Source organism: Strix uralensis, chromosome 2 (genome assembly GCF_047716275.1).
Source record: "Strix uralensis isolate ZFMK-TIS-50842 chromosome 2, bStrUra1, whole genome shotgun sequence".
Classification (NCBI taxonomy): domain Eukaryota; kingdom Metazoa; phylum Chordata; class Aves; order Strigiformes; family Strigidae; genus Strix; species Strix uralensis.
This window is the reverse complement of record NC_133973.1, coordinates 5,910,731-5,935,384: the sequence shown is the minus strand read 5'-3', so window position 1 is coordinate 5,935,384 and position 24,654 is coordinate 5,910,731. Positions and strand designations below refer to the sequence as shown.

At 37.6% G+C, this 24,654-nt stretch overlaps 1 protein-coding gene across 2 annotated transcripts in view; it reads right to left on the bottom strand.

Annotated features, from left to right (window-relative positions):
- Positions 1 to 24,654, bottom strand: part of STXBP5L (syntaxin binding protein 5L) — a 219,599-nt gene that overhangs the window by 121,201 nt on the left and 73,744 nt on the right. For both annotated transcript variants that reach the window (XM_074853538.1, XM_074853547.1), the window contains exons 3-4: positions 20,403 to 20,484; positions 18,273 to 18,373 (exon numbers count right to left, since the gene is read on the bottom strand). In XM_074853538.1, coding sequence (XP_074709639.1) covers positions 18,273 to 18,373; positions 20,403 to 20,484 — 183 coding nt within the window. The remainder of the gene's footprint in view (positions 1 to 18,272; positions 18,374 to 20,402; positions 20,485 to 24,654) is intronic.

Here is a 24,654-nt window from a genome sequence, read left to right as displayed (position 1 = left end):
CTAGCATTACAACAGCCGTTTAAACCTTCACCAGTTCTAGGTGCACCCCCCTTCACTGAAAATACACCAATTGAGGGCGCTTGGTTTTCTGATGCCTCAGCAAAGAGAGCAGACGGTTAAATGGCAATATAAAGCTGTTGCATTAGAAAACAAACCCCATAAACAAGTTATAGAATAGGGGGAGGGCAGTGCCCAAGTAGGATAATTACAAGCAGTTGTTTTGGCAGCACAAAAGGAAGCAAAAACCATATATGCAGACTCTTATGTTGTTTGGGCAGGTGCCACACAGTGGCTTTGTCAATGGGAAGCCCTAAATTGGGAGATAAATAAATCTCCAATCTGGAGAACTGAAGACTGGCAATTACTATTAGACACAGACAGAAAGACATTCCAAATAAGATGGGTGAAAACTCATGCCAATGACAATAAACCAGCCACAAATTGGAACCAAAAGGTACATGAATTGACAAATATTAGGAAAATAGACATTGAAAATTCCTTAGACCCCACATGGTATCAACTGGGAGAATGGTTACATCAAAAATTAGGCCACATGGGTCAAGAAGCACATTATTTTTCATCTCAAAGCTGAGGTTGGCCCCTCAGCAGAAAAACATGTGAAACCATCCTTACCGCATGTCCTCAGTGTAAATTAAAACTGCAAACAGATCACCCTGCCAAAGCACCACCTTTACACATTAAAGAAGGAAAAACTTTATGGCCTACTTGGCAAATTGATTACATTGGTCCTTTAAAATCTTCTGCTGGGTACAAATATTTTTTAACAGGTAATATCAGGATAATATCTGGACTCCTTAAAGGTACCAAATGCTGAAAGGCTAATGGACAGAATATCATCCAAGGCCTCTCCTCATGGTTCTCAATTTTACCTGTCTCTGACTCCATCCAGAGAGGCAATGGCTTGCACTTTACTAGCAAAGAAGTACAAGAATGGGCAAAACAAGAAGAAATAAAATGGATATTTCATACACCTTATTATCTACAATCTAATGATATAGTCGAACAAGCCAATGGACTGCTGAAAAAATATCTTAGATCACATGAAGGACAATGGGACAACCATCTTTCTAAAACCTTACAGCAGTTAAATAATCGGTGTGGTCCCTGTGGAAGTCCAATTACTTGAGCCTTTTTAACACCTTCCCCAGAAAACCCCCTAAACAATAAGCATACCTGGTCTTCAATGAAACCAGAACAACCTGTGATGGTAAAAACACCATCCGTAGGAACAATGCCAGTAACCCTGATCAAACCACAAGGATTTCTAGCATGGGATGCTATTGACAACAATGGAATAGAACACAAAATCAGTACCAGATGGATTTATCCTGCATCATAAGGGGTAACCCGTTCAGTCCTTCCCACCAAGACAGTTCTTTCTTCCCTTCTCTTTTCAGAAACGATGAACTCCACCAGTGACATCATGGGAACAAACAACACACCTAGCAATCCCACCAGTAGCACTGTGGGAACAATCCTCATCTTTGACATGGGCATCTTCACAACATTGTGCCTACTCCTTCTCTCGATTATACACCAATAGTCACAGCAATGATGGCTAGACACCCCTTCCCCTCTCTCTCTTTTCCTGCTCGTGAGAGTAAGTATACTACTCACAATGGCCTTGGGACCTTGCACTACTAAGATACCCTGGAAGTATTGGAACACCACAAAACAAGGCAGGTCTAAATCTCTCTATTTTAGTTTTACATGGAAATGAAATATATGCAAAAATTGAATGGGATTGGGACAACTCTCAGCGGATGGCTCAACTCCAAGCCATGACAGGAGAGAGGATACAAATTGGGTGCAAAGTGATCAATAGATCTACTTACCATAGGCCAATGGAAATTAAAATATTTTATGCCAATTTTACTAAACCAAAAAACAATGATTGTTATAAAATAACAGAATGAAATTTAAATTGTTGGTATAATTTTACCTTTATCAAACCTATAATTACATTTTGTATTTGGGGCTATAGAAACGCAGAACTACTGTTTGATTTTACAACTGGCACATGCCGTATGTGGAACTTGTGCACAACAGGATGGCCGTGATTCCACGCTCATATAGGCTATATATATACCTATTTATCCTATTTTCTATATATATAAAATAGGATATATACCCAATACTCATCCTGCTGAACCTCTAAATTTGTCTCTAGTAGCATTATGCAATAATTTTGCCATCTGAAATGGATTATAAAAAATTAAGACAAAGATTGGCAAATTCCATCTCTAAAAGGGACGAGTGAAGACACTATTTCAATAGGACGCCAAATTGAAAACCACACTCAGTGTACAACAGCTTTACATATCATTATAGACTATACTGGAGGAAAACATGGACATGACCCTGATAACACACATACCTGTCCTTTTGGACATGAATGTTGCTATAATTTTATTATGTCCCGTTCAGCATTCATAATACGTATTTGGGCAGACTCCAAATCTCATTCCAGCTTGGCTCTCCAGTTCAAAATCGAAATTCAACAGCCATCTTTCCTCACTCAGCCTCCTATTAAACTGTCTCCTCACATTTATAACACAGGTCGTTACATAATTAAAAATACAGGACAACAGCAAGTCGTCTTTAACCCTAGTTGGTCTCTAAAAAAGCGTGGAACTAGGGCAACACATTGATGTGTCAGCAATTAGATCAGACCATTTGCCTTTTTGGGAGTTACTCACACTGGCTGGTTAGCACAGTTATATGGACGATCTTTAAGACAATCCCAGCATACATGGTGGGACGTAACCAGTTTATTGAGAACTGGATTAGGAATACTGAATAGCACAGATGCTGAAGTCCTAATGAACAAACCAACTGCTACTACTGATGACCTGATCAAATTTGAACACCCTCTATCTTTATCAGCCTTAGGAGCAAGTCAATGGCTCCTATCAGACATTTTACCTCACTGGGAACAAATTGAAGAAAATTATTGACAATTAATTGTAAAAACTCTTGGAGCAACCCAGAGTAACACCTCTCTTGCCTTGAGTTGTATCCAAGCACAGTTGTGGATACAGTCTATAGTAGCAGCCATTATTAGAGAAGGAGAAGGAGGAACCTTACCCACTGAGATCTGTAAATTGATCTGGGACAAGGTCTCAGAATTTAAAAGGGAATTTCAATCGTGGTGGCAATTGGTCAACTTCACTCACCACACAGAAAATGATAAGATTATTGCTTTTGTCCTCACCATATGCAATGCTTCAGTGTACAATATATACCCAATCATTGCATTAGGACTAAATCACAATGGAACCATACCCTATCCCATAGAGCATGGAGTGTGGGCCCACCAAAAGAAGGAAAAGTGGCAAACAATTGATGTAAATGCATGCACTGTGTGAGAACAACAAGACTTCATTTGTAAAAGTAATACTCTTGAAGCTGAAGACACTTGTCCTGACACTGAACAAAACATTTGCCACTTTGAAATCCACCTAAACAGAACCCCCAAAACCATAGTCCTATGTGTTGGAAAAGGATGAGCTTGTATGCGAACATTATGTGATTCTTTATTGATAGAAAATTCTGTCTATAACATAACCAATCAGGTCCATCTATGTGTGTGTAACTTTTCTGTGATTATTGGTTGTGATTTTAACTTCTCTGTGCCAATAACTACCTATGATGACTTATCTTTTGATAACGTATTACATTGCGAGCTACAACCTACACTTACCAGGATGAACCTAACCGTAATCAAGCAACACCTCCAGCACTCTGATTTAATCAACCTTCTACAACAAGCACAAGAAACTGGACACAAAACTCTTATCACTATCCAGCATGATGTAAAGGAAATACATCAAGTGTTAAAGAGAGTCAAAAGGAATGGAGAACACCAATGATGGAAAGTCCTATTTGGATGGTCACCAACAGCAACAGGACTGTTTAATTCCATGCTTCGCCCAGTTGCGATTTTTCTAACTCTAACTTTAATATGTTTACTGCTTATAATAATGTTTTATGATAAGGTTTAGAGGATGGTTAAACAGGTTATGCAGTTGCAAAAGCTTCCCCATGTGTATACTTCCCCAGAATAATGAAAATTTATTAACTAATAGAAACTAATCAAACACAAAATTCCCTCAAACTATAATTGGATTACAGCATTCTCTGTTTATAGGCATAGAGGCAACCACACTGCCACTCTATGGAGAAGAAAAATTGACTTTAGTCATGGGGTGGACTGTGGTGGTGCAATTCCTCCCCGCTCCTCCTGGGCCACTCGGTGATTAGTGCAATTCCTCCCCTATCCTGTCCTGGGCCACATACCAACCTGGGGAGGTAAGTACTGCTAATGGCAGTAAACAGAGCATTAAGGCACCCCTTTGATGAGCCTGGCTTTGCCCTCCCTGTCACTTGGGGACTGCTATAACAGTCCATCACCTCCTGACAGCCTGGTACGCCTGTACCTGGGATGTGGTCGAGGGAGAACAGTAACAGAATTGCACATCCATCAAGTTCTTGGCCTGTGCAACTGGTGGAAGACACCAGAACAATTTCATTATTTGAGCTGGGCTGGAGTGAAAGAGTACCTGATAAAAGTCAATTCTCTCAGGTCCTATAAACAGCAACCTCAAGTGAGACCCCCTGAGCTCTCCTGGACTGCAGCGGGCCTGTGACCAGCATCTCCCCTGACTTGGAACACCTCAACTCCTCGAGGTACCTACCACGTGCCATCAGAGCCAATGGGAGGCCAGGGTGAAGTTGATCCCCTCGAGTCTCAGTTATTGCCCATTGAGGAATGCCCATGCATTGTGAGTATTTACTCTAAACTCCAGAAAAGGGAAATTTTAACTTTGGGCTAGCTTCTCTTTCACCCACCTCTCTACCTACTGATGTGTTCAGGTATACACAGTTATTTTCACAGGTGTGGGTACATACGTATTTCACTGGATGCAGGTACTTTTGTCAGTCTGTGTGTTTGTACATCTTGTGTTTATGAATATACATATATAGAGATAGATTTAGGATCCTTTATAGTAAGTTAGTGTGAACCTTGTCATTTTCAAACCTGTAGTTAAGTCATTATTTTAATCATGGCGTATTTTACTGAATAATTTTGTAAATGCTTAAATTGGCTAATGATTAAGTTCTTCTAGTCATTCACAAATCTTGATTTGCTGCTAAATCATTACCATGTCCATATTTTCATCCATGACACTTTTCTCTTGGACAAATGCAGAGCAAAGAGACACCCTCTTTTGTCAACTCCCTTTTATGCTTTTGACTGTAAATTCATTGGGGTGTCTTACATGTAGGACCAGGGTCACTGACAATAACAGTGGCATACTTTCCCTGGCTAGAACTTTAGTATTACACAACAGTAATGCAGTGGATTGAACAGGTGTAACGTGCAGACTGGGACCCAAGAAAAAAAGACATGGAAATTACATGGAAACCTGCTTTCTTAAATAGAAAAAGATGCTGGAAGAAGCCATCATACTTCCAATTTGTTTCTGATGCCAACTCAAGCTCATTAGACAACAAAAATGAGAATAAAAGTTCCACAAAATCGGTGAAGTGAGCAAATTAATGAAACAGGATTGGCAAACAGACTCTTGCTTTCATCTTTAGCTGAAAGACAACGTACATGACTCTCCTGTCTACTGGCTTGTGAAATCATTATTTCTTATTTGTAGTACTTCACTTGTTCTCCATTAATTTCTTTGAAGGTTAAGTAAAAATAGAGTTGTAATACCAATTATAGTGATGGGCAATACAGATCACAATAAGAGCCACTGAGTTTCTTAGCAATAAAAGAAAGCCAAAAACCAAAGGATGGAAGAGGGAGATGGTGTTCTCAAAAGGGAAAGTTTTTGATTTATTTCTTTCATTGATTTTGTAGCAGCTACATTAAAAAAAAAAAAAACAAACAAAACCAAAACCTAAACACCTAAGGGTAGAGTTTCTCTCATCCTTTCACCCAACACTGAAGCTTTAAATTAAAAATGCAGTTTTTGCTTCCCAATCTCATAGTTTCAAAAAAGTAAATTGGGTCTTCGCTCAAAGATGAAAGGTTGAAACTTGGCTTTTGCTAACCAGCTTGACTTTACATAGCTCTTAGAAAAGTAAACTAAAGATATGCTAGTATTTCATTCCCTGCTTGCCACAACATACACAAATCTGTGTTTATCATACATTCTTACTATAATGAGTTTAAAACCTATTTTACAGCAATATCGATCAAGTTACTTTGAATGACTCTACAATCAGGATAAGATTGGAATACTGAAATTGACTTCAAAGTAAAAAAAATTGCATTTTTACATGTGTATACTTCTATGTATACACATGTTTTTTTCTTAACGGCTTCCATCAATTAAAATCATGTAGACTTATTGGAGACCAGCTGTTCTCATTTGTTATGCTTCAGTAGACAGGGACTCTGTGATTAACGGTCCTTGTTTTTCTGCAATCTGTAGTCTCTCCTCTTCCTGCTCATGTACTGTTTAACGAGATAATCTCAGCACTGACATTACTAGCTCTATTTCTGATTTACTGGAGAAACGCCCAGAGTTTATTGTGGCAGAAGGAAAAGTATCCTAAATCATTGCATTGGATTCTCCTTGAAGCTGACATATGCCCGGGCAGGGAAGGGGTGGTGTGGTTTCCAAGAACCAAATGACTTACTGCAACAGAATGGGTGCATATTCTTCACTGCTTTAAGATATAACTGGAAATCTAATGTAACAAAGGTCAAAGGATATATCTGAACTGGACTATGAAAGATATCTTAAAACTCAAATATGAAAACGTCAAAAAATAAATCCAGAGTTCCTGTAAGTGTACTGTAAATGCAGCAAGCTGAAAATTCCAACTGATAACGTAGACTGTTTATGCTGTCTGACCTTGTTTAAACTGTAAAGGACATCTTTTTTTGCTCAGGTCTAATACAACTATTAGAAGCATTTTTGTATTACAGTATTGGACATCTCTCATTTGTTATGACTAAGGCCATGAAACACAGTTGTTCAATGTATGGATTTGTGTATTTATTTTAAATTTTGCTATCCAAACCTGGCCTTAGAGCAGTTTGGCAACACAGCTGCTATGTGAAAACAACATAACATGTTACCCTGTGTTTTCTCAAAAAAGCAGAAATCTACTGACAAACATGCTTTATTTTCTACAAAGCATTAGAAACAACAAACACACTGCTCAACGTATGATCTAAAGTTTTGCAGCATATAGCTACATTATGTCTACTGCTAAGAGCCAAAGGATTTTTTTCTGCGGAAAGAAACCAACACGTAAGTTGTTGTTGTTAGGCAGACAATCGGAGGTGTCCAGGTGACATAAAAATTAAATAATTCAGAACATGTTTTTCTTCCCTACTGAATTAAAACCAGAACTTCACAAAGATGCTTTGCAAAATAGAATTTTGAAGAGATACCTGTTTTCTCATGAAAATAATAGAAGGAACAATAGCCAGAGTGACACAGAGGAAGAGGTAAATTGGAATAGAGGATTTGTCAGGCCAGAGGGCCTTCTAGTCCCTCTACTGTTGTTAAGTCCTCAGGTAATTGTGTTAGGTGTGTATTTTTCTCTAGCAGTTCTGTGGATCATGATGATTTCATACATGTGTGTGTATGCACATGTACACACCACACACACATATGTGCATTCACACACATGCATACACATAGAGAAAATTTATAAAGTTATTTCATTAACTGCTTTTTATTTCATTAACATTTTAACTATGCTGTATTTATAGCCACAACATTTGGCATACTACGAGCTAGAAACAGTGCTTCTGGAGTTTCAGAATTAAGAAAATTCACGTTTAGAAATCTTCACTTGATATGCTCTCCACAGTCTCAAATCAAATCCCAAGACTCTTTTGTATTTGTCAAAATATTTAATGTAAAAAGCTTTAAATAAAGTAATAAGTCAAAAGAACAGCTCAGGGTTGGATCGGGGAAAGCGAGGCTGTCTGCTACAGTTTTAGCAATAGGGGAAAAGTAGAAGTGATCGGCTGTAAGACATCTTTCAGCTTTTTTGGTCCTTGTGCTATTAATACAGCTGTTATCTCTAAGAGTAATTCATATATAGTATATCAGTAATTTTCTGTTAACCTGCTTTTAATGCACCAATGTGAGGAAAAAGTGAATTGACTTGCAATTGATTGATAACCATGAAATAGAAAAACATTTGCTGAATTATTCATCATACTTTGACACATTTTCTTAAGTCCTGGATAGATGCTTTTAAAATGAAGATACGTATGTAACCAGTGTAACATGGTAACTGTATTTGCCGTTTTGAGACTTTTCTGAGTAATTATCAACAATCAAATTACTATATACTGTGCTAATGTTATTATTGCATATTTTAAAGTCTCATTATGGAAATAGAACCTTGATGTACAGAGCTGTGTAAAAATAGATCTTAAATACCTTAAACGGCTCCATTTGACTTCAGAGAAGTTGTTTAGCAAACAGGTATAAAAAACACTGTGGCATAATGCACTTAAGGATATTTTTAATTTAAATGAAAGTGAAAATAATAATATTGGCAGAATACTGGTGCAGAAGCACTGGTGGACTATAAATTACTTTGGGGAAAGACTGTGAAAGTCACCATTAGAAAAAGAACAGAGAGATTCTTAAATTCAGTGTTGGATCTGGATATAAAGAGAGATCTTTTTAATGTTCTAGAATGAAAAATATGACCAGAATTTCTGTAATTAGTAAAGAGTTTACTGCATCATGTACAGATTAGAAAAGAAGTATTGCTAATCACTGTAGGCCCTTGATATTCCTGGAAATGGCAACCAACAGATTTCTCTAGTAACCAGTCAATGAATCAATAAAAGGTGACATTATTTTAGAGTAACGTCTACTCTGGTGTTTAAGCATAGAGAAACCAAACTAGTTTTAAACCAGCCAGCTTAATTTCTTGCAGCCCTTTCTCTGCAGTGGCACTGAGTCAGATTGCATTAAAAATCCCAAGGTTACCCAAGAAGGTAAGCATAAAAAATTAAAACCGATAGAAATAAAGTTAAGCCATGTTGTCATCCATGACGTTGTGACCATAATGTTATTACTACTTGCTCAAATATACTTAAAAATATACACTAACCAAGGTTTTGAGTTTCAAAAGCACAAATTTTGAAAAGTTATAGTAAAACGGGGAAGGTAGGTTTACCAAAGGTAGACTATTACAGAATATTCCAATTGTAGGAAATCTAGCGTATGTCAAAATTAAACACCACATTTACAAAACCCATCACTATAAAATTCTATGTTAAATGTATATTTTCCAGCTGATTTTACTGAAAAAGGAAATATTTTACTCGATATTTGCGGGATTCTCAAGTATTAGTTTTACAGCTGATCTTATAATTTCATGAGTGATCTTGGTACTAATACTAATGAAATATCTTAGGGACCAGTATTACAGAGTGTGTTGGGTTTGTGTGTGTGGTGGGGTTTTTGGTAGTGGGGAGGGGGCTACAGCAGTGGCCCCTGTGAGAAGCTTCTCAAAATCTCCCCTGGCTCCAAGTCAGACCCGCCTTTGCACCAAGCCTGGGCCAATCAGCAATGGTGGCTGTGCCTCTGCGATAACATATTTAAGAAGGGGAATCTGGGAGGGGGAGTTGGAGTTGTGAGGAGGAGTTGTGAGCAGGACACCTCTGCAAACACTGAGGTCAGTGGAAGAAAGAAGGAGGAAGGTGGGAGGTGCGCCGGTGCAGAGACTCCCCTGCAGCCCTTGGTGTGCCCCTGCCACCATGGAGGTCACCAGTGGAGCAGATGCCGACCTGCAGCTCGTGGAGAACCCCATGCTGGAGCAGGTGGCTGCACCTGAAGAAAGCCAGGTTTCTGTGGGAAGCGCCCGCTGTTGTCGTTCAGCACTGGGAGAACTGCAACATGTGGGAGGGACCACACCAGCGCATCTTGGGAAGGGCTGTAGCCTGTGGGAGGGACTCATGTTGGAGAAAGTTCATGGAGGACTGTCTCCCATGAGAAGGACCCCATGCTGGAGCAGAGGAGAATGAGAGGAGTCCTCCCCCTGTGAAGGAAGGAGCAGTGGAACTGACTGCAACCCCCATCCCCTGCCTCACTGTGCTGCTGTTGGGGAGAAGGTTGGGAAATTGAGAGCAAAGCTGGGCCTGGGAGGAAGGGAGGGATGTAGGGAAGGTGTTTTTAAGAGGTGGTTATATTTCTCACTGTCCTACTCTGTTTGTTAAGTGGTGGTGGTGTTTGAATTAAATTAATGTTCTTTTTCTTCCCCTAATGAGTCTGTCTTTTGCCCATGACCATAATGCATGAATCATCCCTCCCTGTCCTTATCTCAATTCCCAACCCTTTTGTTGTATATTCTCCTTCCCATTCCTGAGGGGGAAGGGGTGAACGAGTGGCTGCGTGATGCTCAGTTGCCTTCCGGGCTCAAACCACGACACAGAGGTAGGACAATCTGCACAAGCAGAGTACAAGAAATTGAATGAAATTTAAAATGCAAAGGGCAAGGCCTCAAACTTTAAAGAATAACAACTTCCACTTTAGGGTTGAAGCTTATGAATCAGAAGTGATGGAAAAAGATAATTTCAATTTTGCTTGTCTTGCTTTGCTTCCACTCTTAAAGGCTTGCACTGAAAAGCAGCACATTCCCTGCTAGATATACAACAGTGAAGAAGTGTAATGGGTGTATTAGTCAATCACAGCAAGACCACAAGCACTGATAAGATGAAGCCATGTAAAAGGAAGATGTTATTACAGTATGCATCAGTGAACATATTCCTGCAGAGATTACAAAAGAAAATGGTAATGTCAGTGTCCACAGCACAGATGGGACCCTACCTAGAATGTTTCCTTGTCTAATCATCACATCAGAGAGAATTGATATGAGAAGAAAGGCCAAAGAAAAGGGAATGAAGACACAAATTTATAAAGGAAAAACACAGAATCTTGATTTTTGTAGCAAAAAAAAAAAAAAAAGAAGAAGAAAAAAATCAGGTTGTGAATGGATATGAATGTTTAACTACAAAGAAGATACAAAATATTTAAAATTCATGACACAATAAATGGGAATAAAAGAGCCATAAAAATAAATTTATTCTGGAAGCTGGAAGGTTTCTTGCCATCAGAAGGTTGAAATTAGCATGGAGCGATTTTCCTTAATAGGAGGAGTAGTGAACTTTAGCTTGAATAGTTATATACCAGTGTCACGATCCTGACTGGCAGATGGTTGCATGTAGAGGAGTTAGTGATCCCCACAGCAGTTCACCTGAGTGGGCACCAGCCTGTGCTGCGCTGGGCTGCAAGACCAGCACGGCCTTCGGGCTGGGTTGTGCTGCTCGTACCCCTCGGCCGCAGGGTAAACGCAGCCAGCTCATCTTAACAGAGGAGCCTGCAGGCAGCTCCCACTTGGTGACTGCACCACCTGTGTGGCCCTGCCTTTACCTAACAGTGCAGCAGAAAGTTTTAGTGTGAACACCCTTTCTGTTTCATACTAGAAATAATGAATACAGTTGTTTTCTTCTAAGAAAATCCTGTAATAACTTGAATGACCAAAATGGCATCACCCTATCTATGGATGGGGTCTGCTTGATGATGCACAACTCGGGGTTCCCAGCATCTACAGGGATGTAATATTACCTATACCATTCTCTCATTCTTTATAGTGCTAACCCTAATAAATAGCATTTTGATTACCAAGCCCTTTGGAAATCAACTGAGATCATAAGGCATCAGCATCTCTTGGTGCAAAACATAGCTTGTTCATTATAGAAAAGGAAGTATATAGTTGTCTGGTCTGCAACTGCAGGGAACTAGGCTTAGGAGGTCCCTTCAGCTCCATGCCACTAGAAGGCCCACATATTTAAGATCTATAAAAAAGAAAATCTTAGGGATCACATGAATTTTCATTCTACTTTAGTGGAATTGCCTAATCTCATAAATCTATCAAATCAAACCTGCTGTTCCTTTGTATCAACAAGCTAATCTATGCTTCATATTTTTGCTTTGTTGATTGTTTAGCTAATGTGTGTTGAAGAAAAAAACCAAAATGTTTGTGCTAGACTTCTTTTTATGACCAAGACATTCGTCATTTCAACTATGTTGTATACCACCTTTGCAGAACAAGCTTAGGGCTCTCATGATCCTACATGTCAAGTGTACTATGAAATTTTCTGTTACATGATGTAAGATCTGAAAAGAGAATGTAATGTAATTTTTTTTTTTTTTTTTAAACAGAGAAGGCAGATGTGTGTGGTAACTACATGAACATGATTTGGGTCAGTCTTACTGGAGAAACTTTGTATCCAGTCTTTTCTCTTTCTGAAGCAACATTTGACAAAGTTCACTTTCCTGCCCTGCAGTACTAAGGCACAGCCCTACAGACCAGAGGTGTTCTTTATGAGCTTCAGGAATCTTTCCAAGCTCAATAATTGCATGCAAACACCATTAATTGGTTATTGATATCCCTGAGCATCATTCTTTCAAAAGTGACAAACACTGATGCAAGACCATGCCACACGTATTTATCTTACATGTTTGAGGTCTGTGCTGTCTTCATACTTGGCAACACACACTTAATAAGACAAAAGACCCCAAACAACTGCACAAGGAAGTTTTGTAAAAACTTCTTAAAGATGTGGAAGTGAATGCCAATTAGCAGCATGGCTTCTTTTGCTTTCCTCAGTTTTTTCCATCATTAACCTGAGAAAGTTTAAATCCTTTCCATAAACTGTGGCAGGATTGTATAGTGAAATAATTGTTTTGTATTTGAATTTTGTGGTTCTTTAGAATAGCTAAATGCTGCACCACACCATGTAATCAGAATCTGTTTTGTGGTATAGCAGGGCTGTGCAACTGCACTGAACCTATTAACTACTTTCATGCTTGATGACAGACCTCTGACTAATTTGAAAGTACATAAACAACACATAGTTTGCAGTTATAAAATATTAACCAGGAGGCTCGTTTATGAGCAGGCAAGCTATCACAGGAATTCAGTTCTTTGAACAGCCAATGAGACAGATAATCTAAGTCCCTAACACACAAGTAAACAGATAGAGGTACTGCTGAGACTGCACAGCCAGTCACCAGTATTCATTCAATAGCCTCTTGCTGTCATTTTGATGAGGTAAACACAACACAGGACACAAAATCTTGCAAAGAAACAGCAAGACAGACAAAGATACAGCTACTTTCAGGAAAGAACAGAGACCAACACACAAAAGAAAAGTCACCAGATCCAAAAATACCTGGTTTTCTCTTTGCTTCCAAGCACTGCAGTAATACTCTCAATCACCTGTTCAAATACTGCAAAATCTCAGATGTAGGAGTCAAGTTTCTAACTAACATTAAGTTATAGCTAACTGAGAATTGCTCTAAAAGTCACCCACATGAAAGTCTCCTCTTCTGTGCCAGCATACCCTTAACACTGAAGAAAGTGTTACAGATCAGAGCACCAAAGCCAGTCACACATATCTTGTCACCTGGCTATCCCCCTGCAAAAGGGCACTTATGGTACTGTCACGGCATCGGTGCACAGTGCATGCAGATGGATTTGAAGACCAAACAGAACTTGTACACTGTGTTCATGTATGCTGAGTGTAAGTCAGTGAAGAAACTGTCGTAGTGCCATCGGCTCACTTGTAACACGCCAGTCAGCACCAGCTGAAAGAAGAAAAAGAGGAGGGCTATCCCCCATGTCAGTCAACACAACTGAAGTAGCTCAGGTTCAGAATAATCAGAGATGAACTGTGTTCATAAGTGAAACTAGTGCACACAGGCCTAAAGGACCTGGATTTCACACTGTAATCCTTGCTGGTTTTTCCTATCCCAGTTGAACTAACCTTAAACAGGAAAACTATGTAAGCAGTTCTATATTTAAAGCTATACTAGCTGAAGTCTGCTCTGACTATATTAAAAATAATTAAGGCCTATAATAGTTTTTGGTGGTTTAGCTTAATCCAGATGTTCTTTGCAGCAGATAGAGACAGTGTCTAGTCCCAGTAGCTGCGTTATTTATTTTGCCTAAAATGTCTACTGAACATGAATCCGACATCTCCTATGACATTAAAGAAGGAAAAGCAGGGACTAACATAAGGAACACCACCATAATGTTATCCTTCAAAAGTACTGAAGACATTCTTATGGAGTGTTTCCAGAGGTTAAAAAGTTTTATCCGTCCATGCTATTTGTAAATGGAACAGCAAATCATATATTATCAACCATATGCTACTGTCAAGCATGTCTTTGAGTAACTGTCTTAGCATTACACCTGGGGCTGAGCACTGAAACACATTTCTTACATTTATATATTCTTGAAGGTTTTTAATTCGTTGTATTACATACCAATTACAGGAATAGAAATTTAAGATGATAACCTTATATTTTGATACAAGGCAAAAACATATAATTTAGTAAAAAGTCCAGAGCGTTCCACTGTAGAACAAAATATCAGTTTATCATTACATTTCACTCTTCAGTGTTCCTTCTGCACCTGCTCCAAAGAGATACTTAGTAAAGGAGCAGTGAATTATCAGAGACATTTTAATATTGTTAATGTAGCACCAGCATTAGTTTAACAATAGGTCAGAAGAAGAAAAAAATAAATCTGGAGAGGTTGCAAACTATGGCTTAATGGCCACAAAAGTGCATTTTGTAAGTGAATTATTATTCATAAACCATTCAGTGTCTTAATCCTGAATGCTACATGGTAAGTGAAAGATAACCAGTGTGCTGCATTGAGGAGTTCTTTGCTCTTTACATCTATGTTGTTACCAACATCTGAAGAAAAGAACAAATATGTTTTTACTTTTGTGGGAGAGAAAGGGGGGATATATGTATATAAATGCCTGTGGAAATTCGGTTCAAGCAGTTGCATAAACATATACAGAAACACTGCTAAGAGCAGATTTTAGTCTATTATCCTGCAATCTTAAATGTCAAGAAACAGAAGAAAATTGCAAATTAAACAGTTCAACAATATGGAGGCTGGTGCACTGAGTAATAGCCAAAGGCTCAAGTAGCATTCATCCATCTAACACAGTCTAACAGGTGCATGGTTCATGCATCAAATATTTTAAAAACTCAGAATAAACTTACATTCTACATGAAAGCTAATTTATTGAAGTAAAATTAATCAAGAATTTGAACTAATACAATTATCTTCATCACAAGCAGATAAAATATTAGAGTTTTAAGTAAAAGTGCTTTGTATTGCATCATTTCATGAAGTAAATTTGCCAATTCTTCAGACAGAAAAATCTAAAACAAACAGTGTATGAAGAAGACAAACGTACTGTATGAATAAAATTACAATTTTTATAATTCCTCAAGAGAGACACGCAAATAGGAAAAATTGAAGCAGTCACATGCTCTGCTTTCATAGGTAAAATGCATCTGAATAATTATGTGTTTGGCTCTGTAAAAGCTGCCCAAATCTAAAATTAAATTAAATATAAATGGTGTTCTTGTAAGAACTAGCCTTTGATTGTCTAAACACTTCCCTGTACGGCCTTTTTCAATACCTTACTGTTCCCTGAAAACATGCATCAGTATTTTAAAACCTGTTCTCTCCCAACAAGCATTTCTCCCCATTTAAGAAACATCAAAACCAGCTCATTCATTGGGTCACAAACTTAAAACAAGACAAAAGAAAGAATCTTTCTCTCTTCAGTATGAATCTTGCTTCCCCTTAACCTCCCCCTGCAAGAGGAGAGGAGAGGATGAAAACAAAAAAATTTTTAACTGTTCCAACAGTGAAAAAGACATTAATTTTTGGAAGACAGCCGTTTGAATTTCTGGAAGAAAATCAATTTTGATCTCATTGCTTTATCAGCTTCCCAAATTCCCCTTACATCCATTTTGCCATAAATTTCTTACAGCCAAGGCAACCATTATTTGCTGTTTCTCTGAGCATCATGTAATTCATAACTTCTGTGCTCTAACACAAAAAATATGTTCAGAAAAAAATGGAAGCTCTCTTTTACACTTAAATCTGTTAGGTATATATACAGAGAAATGTTCCAAATTAATGAGGGGGTTAATTAGGGGTTTAGCCTTACTTTTTTGCTACTTGCCCAGAGGCTTACGTTGAATTTTAGATACTAAATGTGCAATCAAGCTTAGAAAATTGAAAGACAATTTGAAATTAATTTCTATGTATGTTAAAAGAAAATATAACAAAAATGAAGAAATTTCATTCTGGAGCCAAGTGCTTGAATAAGAAAAACCCGGAAAAGTCAGGGTAGTGCTAGAGAACCCTGAGAAGAAGAGAACTGCCTACAAAGTTATTTCTTCATACTTACTGAAAACTCTTTTTTAATTTAAAACTGGACTTAGTTCTTCGACAATATTATATAGAAGTGTATCAGGATATCTGCCTCATAGCTTCTGATGTGCTAATAAGAATTATTTAAATGGCAGTGATTGTACCAGTTACTTAAAATATGCATGAAAAAAACTAATAGTATTTTTAACTCACAACTTACTAGACTTTGATAAAAGGAAAGTATAGCTAGCGATGCATTTGTTACAGACAACTACATCCTCAGATCCTATTTAAAACTCAGTTCAAAAATGTCATTACACAAAATTTGGTTTTATGCAATGGTTTCCAGTATTGCAAATAACTTCCTTCCAAATATTTTGCTCAACGTTTTAGGCTGTCAGAAGTAAAAGACAATTTAGGTAAATGAGATGATAAATGTTTTGCTCTTAGCAAAGCTCAAATGTGTGTGAGCTTATTTTATCAAGAAAATCTGATAAAATTCTGACCAAGATAACACACTAATGTCTCTGAAGAGAAATGACAGGCAAACAGGTGAACAGACACTGCATTCTAATAAGTATTGATTCCTTAGGTTGTATGGAAGGTTGCTGGCTGGGAGAGCTAGACCAAGATGTACTGGAATAACTTCCACAATATCTAGATTTATCAATGACAAATTGTGGATAAGGTACCTACCTGGTAAGAGTACCAAGATTCAAGTATTTCAACATGTGTAAAATGATGACTTACTGTCCAGAAGCAGCTATCACACGTACTTAAAATTTTTATTTTTCATCTTCCCTCATGCAGTCCCAAACCACTTGATACACCTGTGCTATAGGTTATAATCTCTTTGGAATCAGGATGTATATTTTCTAAATTATTATGCAGTACTTCCCATGACAAAACTTGCAACTTGGTGACATTTAAGTGCAAATGTGATATGTATCTGAATAACGAACAAAGAAAAAGTCTATTTCCATAATAATCAGATTTGCTCCAGCTAGAGCTTTGATGAGCCTGTTACTTCACAGCTCTGGTAAAGTACTGATACTTTTGACCACTGCACAAGCGAATATATAAATATCTAAAAGAAGTTGCTGCACCCTAATAAATGCTGAATGTATATACTAAGAGAACTACAATATCACTTAAACTTCCAGTCAAAACCATCCTATGTATTATATCTATGTTTTCACATTTTAAAAAATTCATCCCAAAGTTGAAGTACAGAGTAACTGTATTGCTCAAGGACTTAAAAAAAACAACTGCTGCATTTATGCACTGAATCTTGGTCTTCTGACCTAATTCCATAGTAGAAACATGGAACTTTTTCTTAATATAAATAAAAGTGTAGCATTCAAGCTCCATGATATCGTAGCAGATTTTACTTGGGTGGTTAAATACAGATTAAAGTACTCAGTTTCTCTTTAAGTCTGAAAATTGCAACCACTCATTTAATCTATTTTCAGCAGGGATTTCTACAATTAGGTACTGATAAAGCAAAATTTAGAAAAACAGTCTCTGATTCACTTGACATTTACCATAGTTTCCCAAATACACAATTTATGTCTGCTAAACTTCCAGTATTTTACAAAAGTAAAACCCTTTCATGGTAAAGAAAGTAATTATTTCCCTGATATAGCCAGCTGAAGTACTCTGGCTAATACTTAACAACAGATTAGCCAAAAGGTCACAGTCTGGACTTAAGAAAAACAAACACACTACTGTTCACACTGGTTCATGCAAATAGAAGATAAAACAAAAAACATTTTGACAAAAAGCAGACAAAACTGTTCTAGTTCTGAGAAGGCTGCAGAAAGTGAAGTTTTTGTTCTATGGAAACAAGACTCAAACAATGGAAGAAAAAATTTCAAGACAAAACTATAGCCACCTTTAGAAGGGCAAATTAATAAGCATGTATTATTAGAAATCTGGAAAGTAAGTTTGTATGTTTTTTAATGAGATATTTATTTTGTGTCATATAGTCTTACCTTTCTCTGTTAAATTTCAAAGAATGTAGGATAGCTGGTCGTTTCTGTCGAAGATTCCACAAATGAAGTGCATCATCTGCACTTGCACTGACCAAAGCACCCTAGAGTAGACACAAAATACAGCACAATATATTACTTTTCTGCAGATTCTGTCTTATTCTTAAGTGATCCTCACTGTTGATGATCTACCCATAGAAAACATTACAGTTTATGAAAAATGGTTGCTTTCTTCTAGAAAAAAAAAAATTCTATGATAGAATAGTCAATTTGAATTGATCCGGTAAATGTAAATTAGTACAAGATCAGCTAAAATTAGAACCCCATCAATTTAAAATGTAAATTAAAGCTTTGTACCAAGGTTATACATGTGAACTCTCACGTATTTCCACATAAGCATAGAGATTAACAAAACGGAAAACAGACAACACTTACTTAAAAAGGTGAGTGTGAAGGACATAACTAAAGGATAAAGGGATTAGTGCACACACATACACACAATTGACAGTACCAAGCATGGTTTAGTAGTCATATCAAGATAACATGAAATTCAAAACCAGAACTGTGAAAATAAGATGCAGATAAGAAAATAGGGACAGGGGGAGAGGACCTAGGAAGAACTAAGAGTTGTAGACAAAAGGACAGACTCTTTATCACAGATCAGAAGTACTCTGAATATTGTTTCTGCTTCTGGTACCCCTAAAATGGACATCTTCCAAAGTCCAGACCTCTACCTGCCTGGGCAGCTTGAAGTGAACTTATTCTACCTCCTTCCTACTGTCTTTCTCCTCACCATGGAACAGTGATGCCATGTGAAAATGGACTGCTGCTACAGTGGTTTACTACATTTACACCTCAGATCAGGTACAAAAGATACTGCCCTGCGTACTACTATGGCAGAGAGGAACTAGATATCGTTCAAACAGAAGGCAATGCTTTATTCCGAGCAAGGGCGAGGTTGTAACTGAAAGATCAGTTCGTAACAACTATGACTGACCAGTAAATTTCTCTTTTTGCTTCTTGGATTTCCTTCCTAATCCTAGCAACTGTTCTTTTCAACGTTGACACATGCAAATTCAATTTTTGAAGGTGAAACTTCTCTAATACAGTGTAATTTGTGCTTTAAATCTCATCTCCCAAAGAGTTTGGACCAATGTCAATCTCCACCAGAAATCTAATTAATTCTATGTATTAGGAGTTCTGCTGGTCTCTAATGAAAAGAAACAATGCTGATTCAAACCTTGGCCTCCCTGTTTTTATTCCCACTTTCCTCTAAAGAATTCCACTGTACTGATTGTTTCTCAAGTTTCAGTCCTCCCTCCTCAGTTTTTGTGGTTCGGGTACTTTCTCCAAATAGGTGTAGGAAAAAAAAAAATTTCTCAGGTTTAAGAACCACAAAACTAAAACTCTTTCCTTGAGGAGCTCTAAGATCTCCATGCTTAGAAAGAGGACTCAAAACTGTCGAAAATGCTTCCTTATATCATGAGAGAAAATTAATTAAAACTGAACTATGACTAGCTTATAATTTGGACAAGTTATGAGGTTCTAGAAAAAAAGACCAGATTTATATGCTCCAGAAAGTCTCCTTTTCTATTACCATCTGCAGAGAATTTCTGCACAGAGCAAGCTATAATCTGTCGCTTTTTCTTCATGTCATCTAAACTTGATTTTGACAAACCATTTACAAAGACTAAGCATACTGGCTTGATTGATGACCCCTGCAATTTCTTTTCCTTGCTTCATGTAGTAGCATATCCCCAACTATTGAGTTTTCAGCCAATAGCCATCAATATATTTCCACAGAAAGATTTAGCTCATTTATTAATTTCTATTTGAAACAGGACTGTGCAGCACATTTAGCAATTTAATGGATTTTACATCTACATGCTCACATTCATATATTGACTGCCTTTTGTTCAGTACTTTATGCTGATGTATATGAAGGTAATACTTTTCCCTGCGTGCAGTCCCATAGTCTTCTAAAAGGCTATATGGTGAACATCCTCTGGATGTACGTCACTTACTTGTTGGCACCATTTGTCAATGTGAAAAGTTATATCACTCAATTACAATACACTAATTGACTTATTCAACTAAATTTATACAGAATAATCTGAGTAAATATGTCCTTACCTCATTGATTAAGAACTGGAGCTGCAGAACTGCAGCACCACTTTCATGCTGGCAGTAGCAATCAACACCCGGTCTGCCCAATCTGTTGCCATCAGAGTCAAGGCTTCTAACATTCTTGTTATCACCAGAAGAGGAAAAAAAAAAGAACTACCAATTAGACTCTAATTAACCTTTAATTAACCTCAATTCTTCTTGCTTTCTGTAAAACAAAAGAATTCATGCTGACTTTCCACTGTTCTAATTAAAGTACCATCATCATCAGGCTGAAACATGTGCAATTGTGAGTGATCTGTTCTTGCTTGGTTTTTTTGCCTGTGAAATAAAGTACATGAATTAACACGAAAATTCTGCAGGATGAATCTTAAATTTCTTTTTACACATTGTTAGTTCATATAATGCAAGAATGCATCAGATTTTTGTACTTATCAAGACATTATAAAATTAATAATTTAGGTCTAAGGTCAGTAACACAGCTCTGTAGCAGGCTTTCTTTTTTAAACCTGAGAAAATGCTTTTTAGAGTAAGTCATTTCACACTTACATAAAAGCTCACATGTAACTATTGTTCTGTGTATCATCAACAGAAGTACAATGCAGTGTCATGCAGAGTTACCCAAGTCTAGCTCTGAACTACATCCCCCAGTCCAATCCCCAGTCTGAGTGAAACCACAGTTACACTGCTTCTGGCAACCCAGCTAGTTCAGTTGGAATCAACATCAACACCCTGCTTTGCAGCAGTATCTTGTTGTCCAGATACATCATGAATGCAGCTTTCTATCTGTTCTCTTTATGTCTTTTTCTCTCCATGCTGAATTGCCATCTCCCTAACTGAGAGGATGGTCTTTCCCATCTGAGTCAGAGACTTCAACAAGAAACTGCTGTTCCCAAAAATTACCAAAGATAAAAAGTAAAACAAAAGAAGACAGGAAGATGAAATATATTATTAACAACCATGTTGTATGAAACAGGTGAAATACCTTCATATGTATTCAAAACATCAAGATTATGATCAGAAACAAGATTTTACAACATAGGGCCCTATCTACTTGTCATATATGATCGTATTAGCAAACTGTAAAACCCTGAACAAAAATGACAACTGTCCACCTATACTGCAGGCAAATGTCAGAATCGTTACTTCCCCTTTCATAGGTGAAGAGGCTTGCAGTGAACTATTCTAAAATTGGCCTCAGGGAAGTAAAGTCCATAGATCAGCAAATTTGAGGATTACAACTTTTCCAATTGTTAAACAAGCAGTTTAATGGAGACACTGACCTTGAGAGACCTGAACTCTACTCCTGATTTTTCCAACCGGTCTACTGGATAGCCTTAGGGAAAACAAAAGTATTTTTTCTTCCCTGTGCCTCCACTTCCCTATTTGTAAGCTGGAGATGGTGTACAAAACAATACAATACCTCCTTTGACAGTGAGCTCAGTGTACTGGTATCTACAGATGAAAAGCTGTGTATAAAACATCATAACTACATTACAGGACAGCAAGGTAGAGAAAAAAACCTGCACTTGTTCCCAAACTGTAGTCCTGAGCACGATCATAACCAATAAAATAATAAAAAATTGTGCATCATTTAAACAACCTGTTTAAAATGGACAATAAAGATATATGGTAGTCCAGGATACTTTTTAAGGGTTGATGGTAATCCTCTGACCATTTTGAATAACTGCTCTGTGGCACTCTTTTTTTTATATTGTTTCCCACTACTTGTTGTAAGGTGAGAGGAAGCAAAACTAGTGCCCAAACCAACCAACCAACCAACCAACCCACCCACTGGGGATTTCAAATTGATAACAAACTTTAACGGATCAGTGCTTTACCTTTAACTTGAGCTTTATGTTCAGTATAAATACATGGCACTATCTAATGATTGTCCCTAATGAAAATTACACTAACATTGCCCTGAATTAAGTGTCTGTCACCCTTCAGCATCAATATCATGCTAAGTCAGTTTTCTAGGAAACACCCTAACAAAGTAGATGATTTCATTCAGCGTATCCCCAACAAACAAAGCACTCTCCAATAATTCACTTTTATTTGCATAAGTGTTCACCCTGAAATACTTCACAAATTACTAAAATAAGAGAGAAATTGTGCCGTCTGCTTCAGTCTGGCCAGTTGCCCTGAAGTAAGGACTGGTGTTTAAATAGCTGCATTATCACTGACTGATGGTGGATTTCAAGCATTCTGGGAGCTGCGGTGAGGTCCTTCCAGCAGAAGGAGCTGAAGAGATATGATGACTTGGCACATGTTCTTGGCACCTTAGCCCATCTTCTGCAAATTCTGTGCTTTGCTGCCAAGCATGGAGGAGTACAATCTTTCCTCATCAAATCTTTTCATACCAGTGTACTCTACCAGGACATACAGGAGAAGCAGCTATAGTACAGGCTTTGGACTGAATTTATTCTTTTACTTTTGCCTTTTTATTATATAATGACTCTGCTGTTAGGGAGAGCAGAATATCTCTGAAGATATTAAAAGGGAGGACTAATACAGATACATCTGAATACCTCAAAGTAGACAACATGGGTTTCAAGGATAAAAGCCAGTCACTATCTTCTCTCTCTTACCAGTATGTTGGATCTCTCAGGGGCCTTCACAGACATGCCAGATGATCCTAATTTATACATAAAAGGGAAAAAGATGAAAACTAAGTCTGGATGTCTGTTGGGATCTAGAGTGAGACAAGTAGAATCAGAATTATGTGCATCAAGCAGTGAAAGTGTGACAGTAATAACATTCTAGCAGAAAAATGTTCTTTCTGAAAACATTTAATTCTGGTTTTAAGATCTGTATGTGTGAAATAGGATATTTTGCTCTGTATTCACTTGTATGTAACAATTTTTCATAGAGTATTTCAACATACTGTTATTCCAAAGCTTACTATTTGTTATGATGTCTAATTTTAAGTACCTGAACTCAGCTTCCAAGATGCGGACTTCCACAACAGCATAATACACTATTAATAAAGAATTTACACTCTCGTGTCTTGGGCCATTCCATCACAAGTTGAAGAAAATTTCTATTTCCCAAGATTACAACCTGATTCAGATTGTTCCCCCAAATCCTTTTGCTCAGTTAGTATATATCTGATATTCTCATGTCATATCCATACTCACTGTATTTTGAAAGCCTGATGTCAGAGCACATGCATATGTGCATGCTTTACTGGAAACCAAAGCTGCCAGTGAATGATTACGTACGTAGGAGAGGTACGGGCAAACCTTCTCATAAGCCTGATCTATGACCAAACTTTCCACAGCATCCGCCACCTTTCTTATTCCATGACTCATTTTAACTATATGATACATATAGACCTGATGTCTCTCGTTCTTCTCAGAGGTTAGTACTAGTGGAATTCAAAGACTTGAAAGTATTGTGTGTTCACTGAGAAGTGCAGATACTTTAGAGCTGATTCCTGGACAGGTATTTAATTTCTTAGGACCAGAAGGTCCAGAGATAAGACATGTTTTTCTTCATTAAGATGGGTGATTCTTTAGTAGTGTCAGATTAAATCTTTTTGCAATAACAAGGACTGCAGTCTGATTTGTTCCTCCTTGCAAGGCAGAGTAACTGAAGACACGGTATCATAAAAGACCTCCTGCCAAGGCATGCCAAGCAGCTAACAAATATCCCCCGACAAGTAAAAACTGTTAAATTACATATGGCACCTTTTTCAAAACCAAAACTCTTCCATGGAAGAAAATGACACCCAGCTATGTAAATAAGCAGCTCTAAATTTTTTTGACTACTTAAATAACTTCTTCCACGACTAAAAGAAATCCATGTTCAGAAATGAACACTAAAGTATGGGGTTATATATTAAGCAGGAATCATGGTCTCGCATCCACTGTTTTATTAAAAGACACACATAGAAATGGGCAATCCTCATTTATAGCCTCTCCTTTAAAATATTTGGGAATTGTGGGGTGCTGCAGGAGTAGCATTGCTGCTTGAAGGAGTCCTGTCATCTGATCTACACTGGCTGGTACATGTTTGAGTAGGAATATGCAGCACCCTAAGAGCAGATGCTTGTGGGCTGGTGTTACTCCATTATATAAACCAACTGTAAAACTGATTTAGTGTGTAACTTGAATATAGGACAGCTTTTTCTTGCAGAAGACCTATTCCACTGAGTCAAGTGATTTATCAGTTAAAAAAGCACCAATGCATTTAACAAAATAATTAAGTAATAGAATGGTTGAAGAATTCAACCACACCACTAACCAGCTAAACCAAC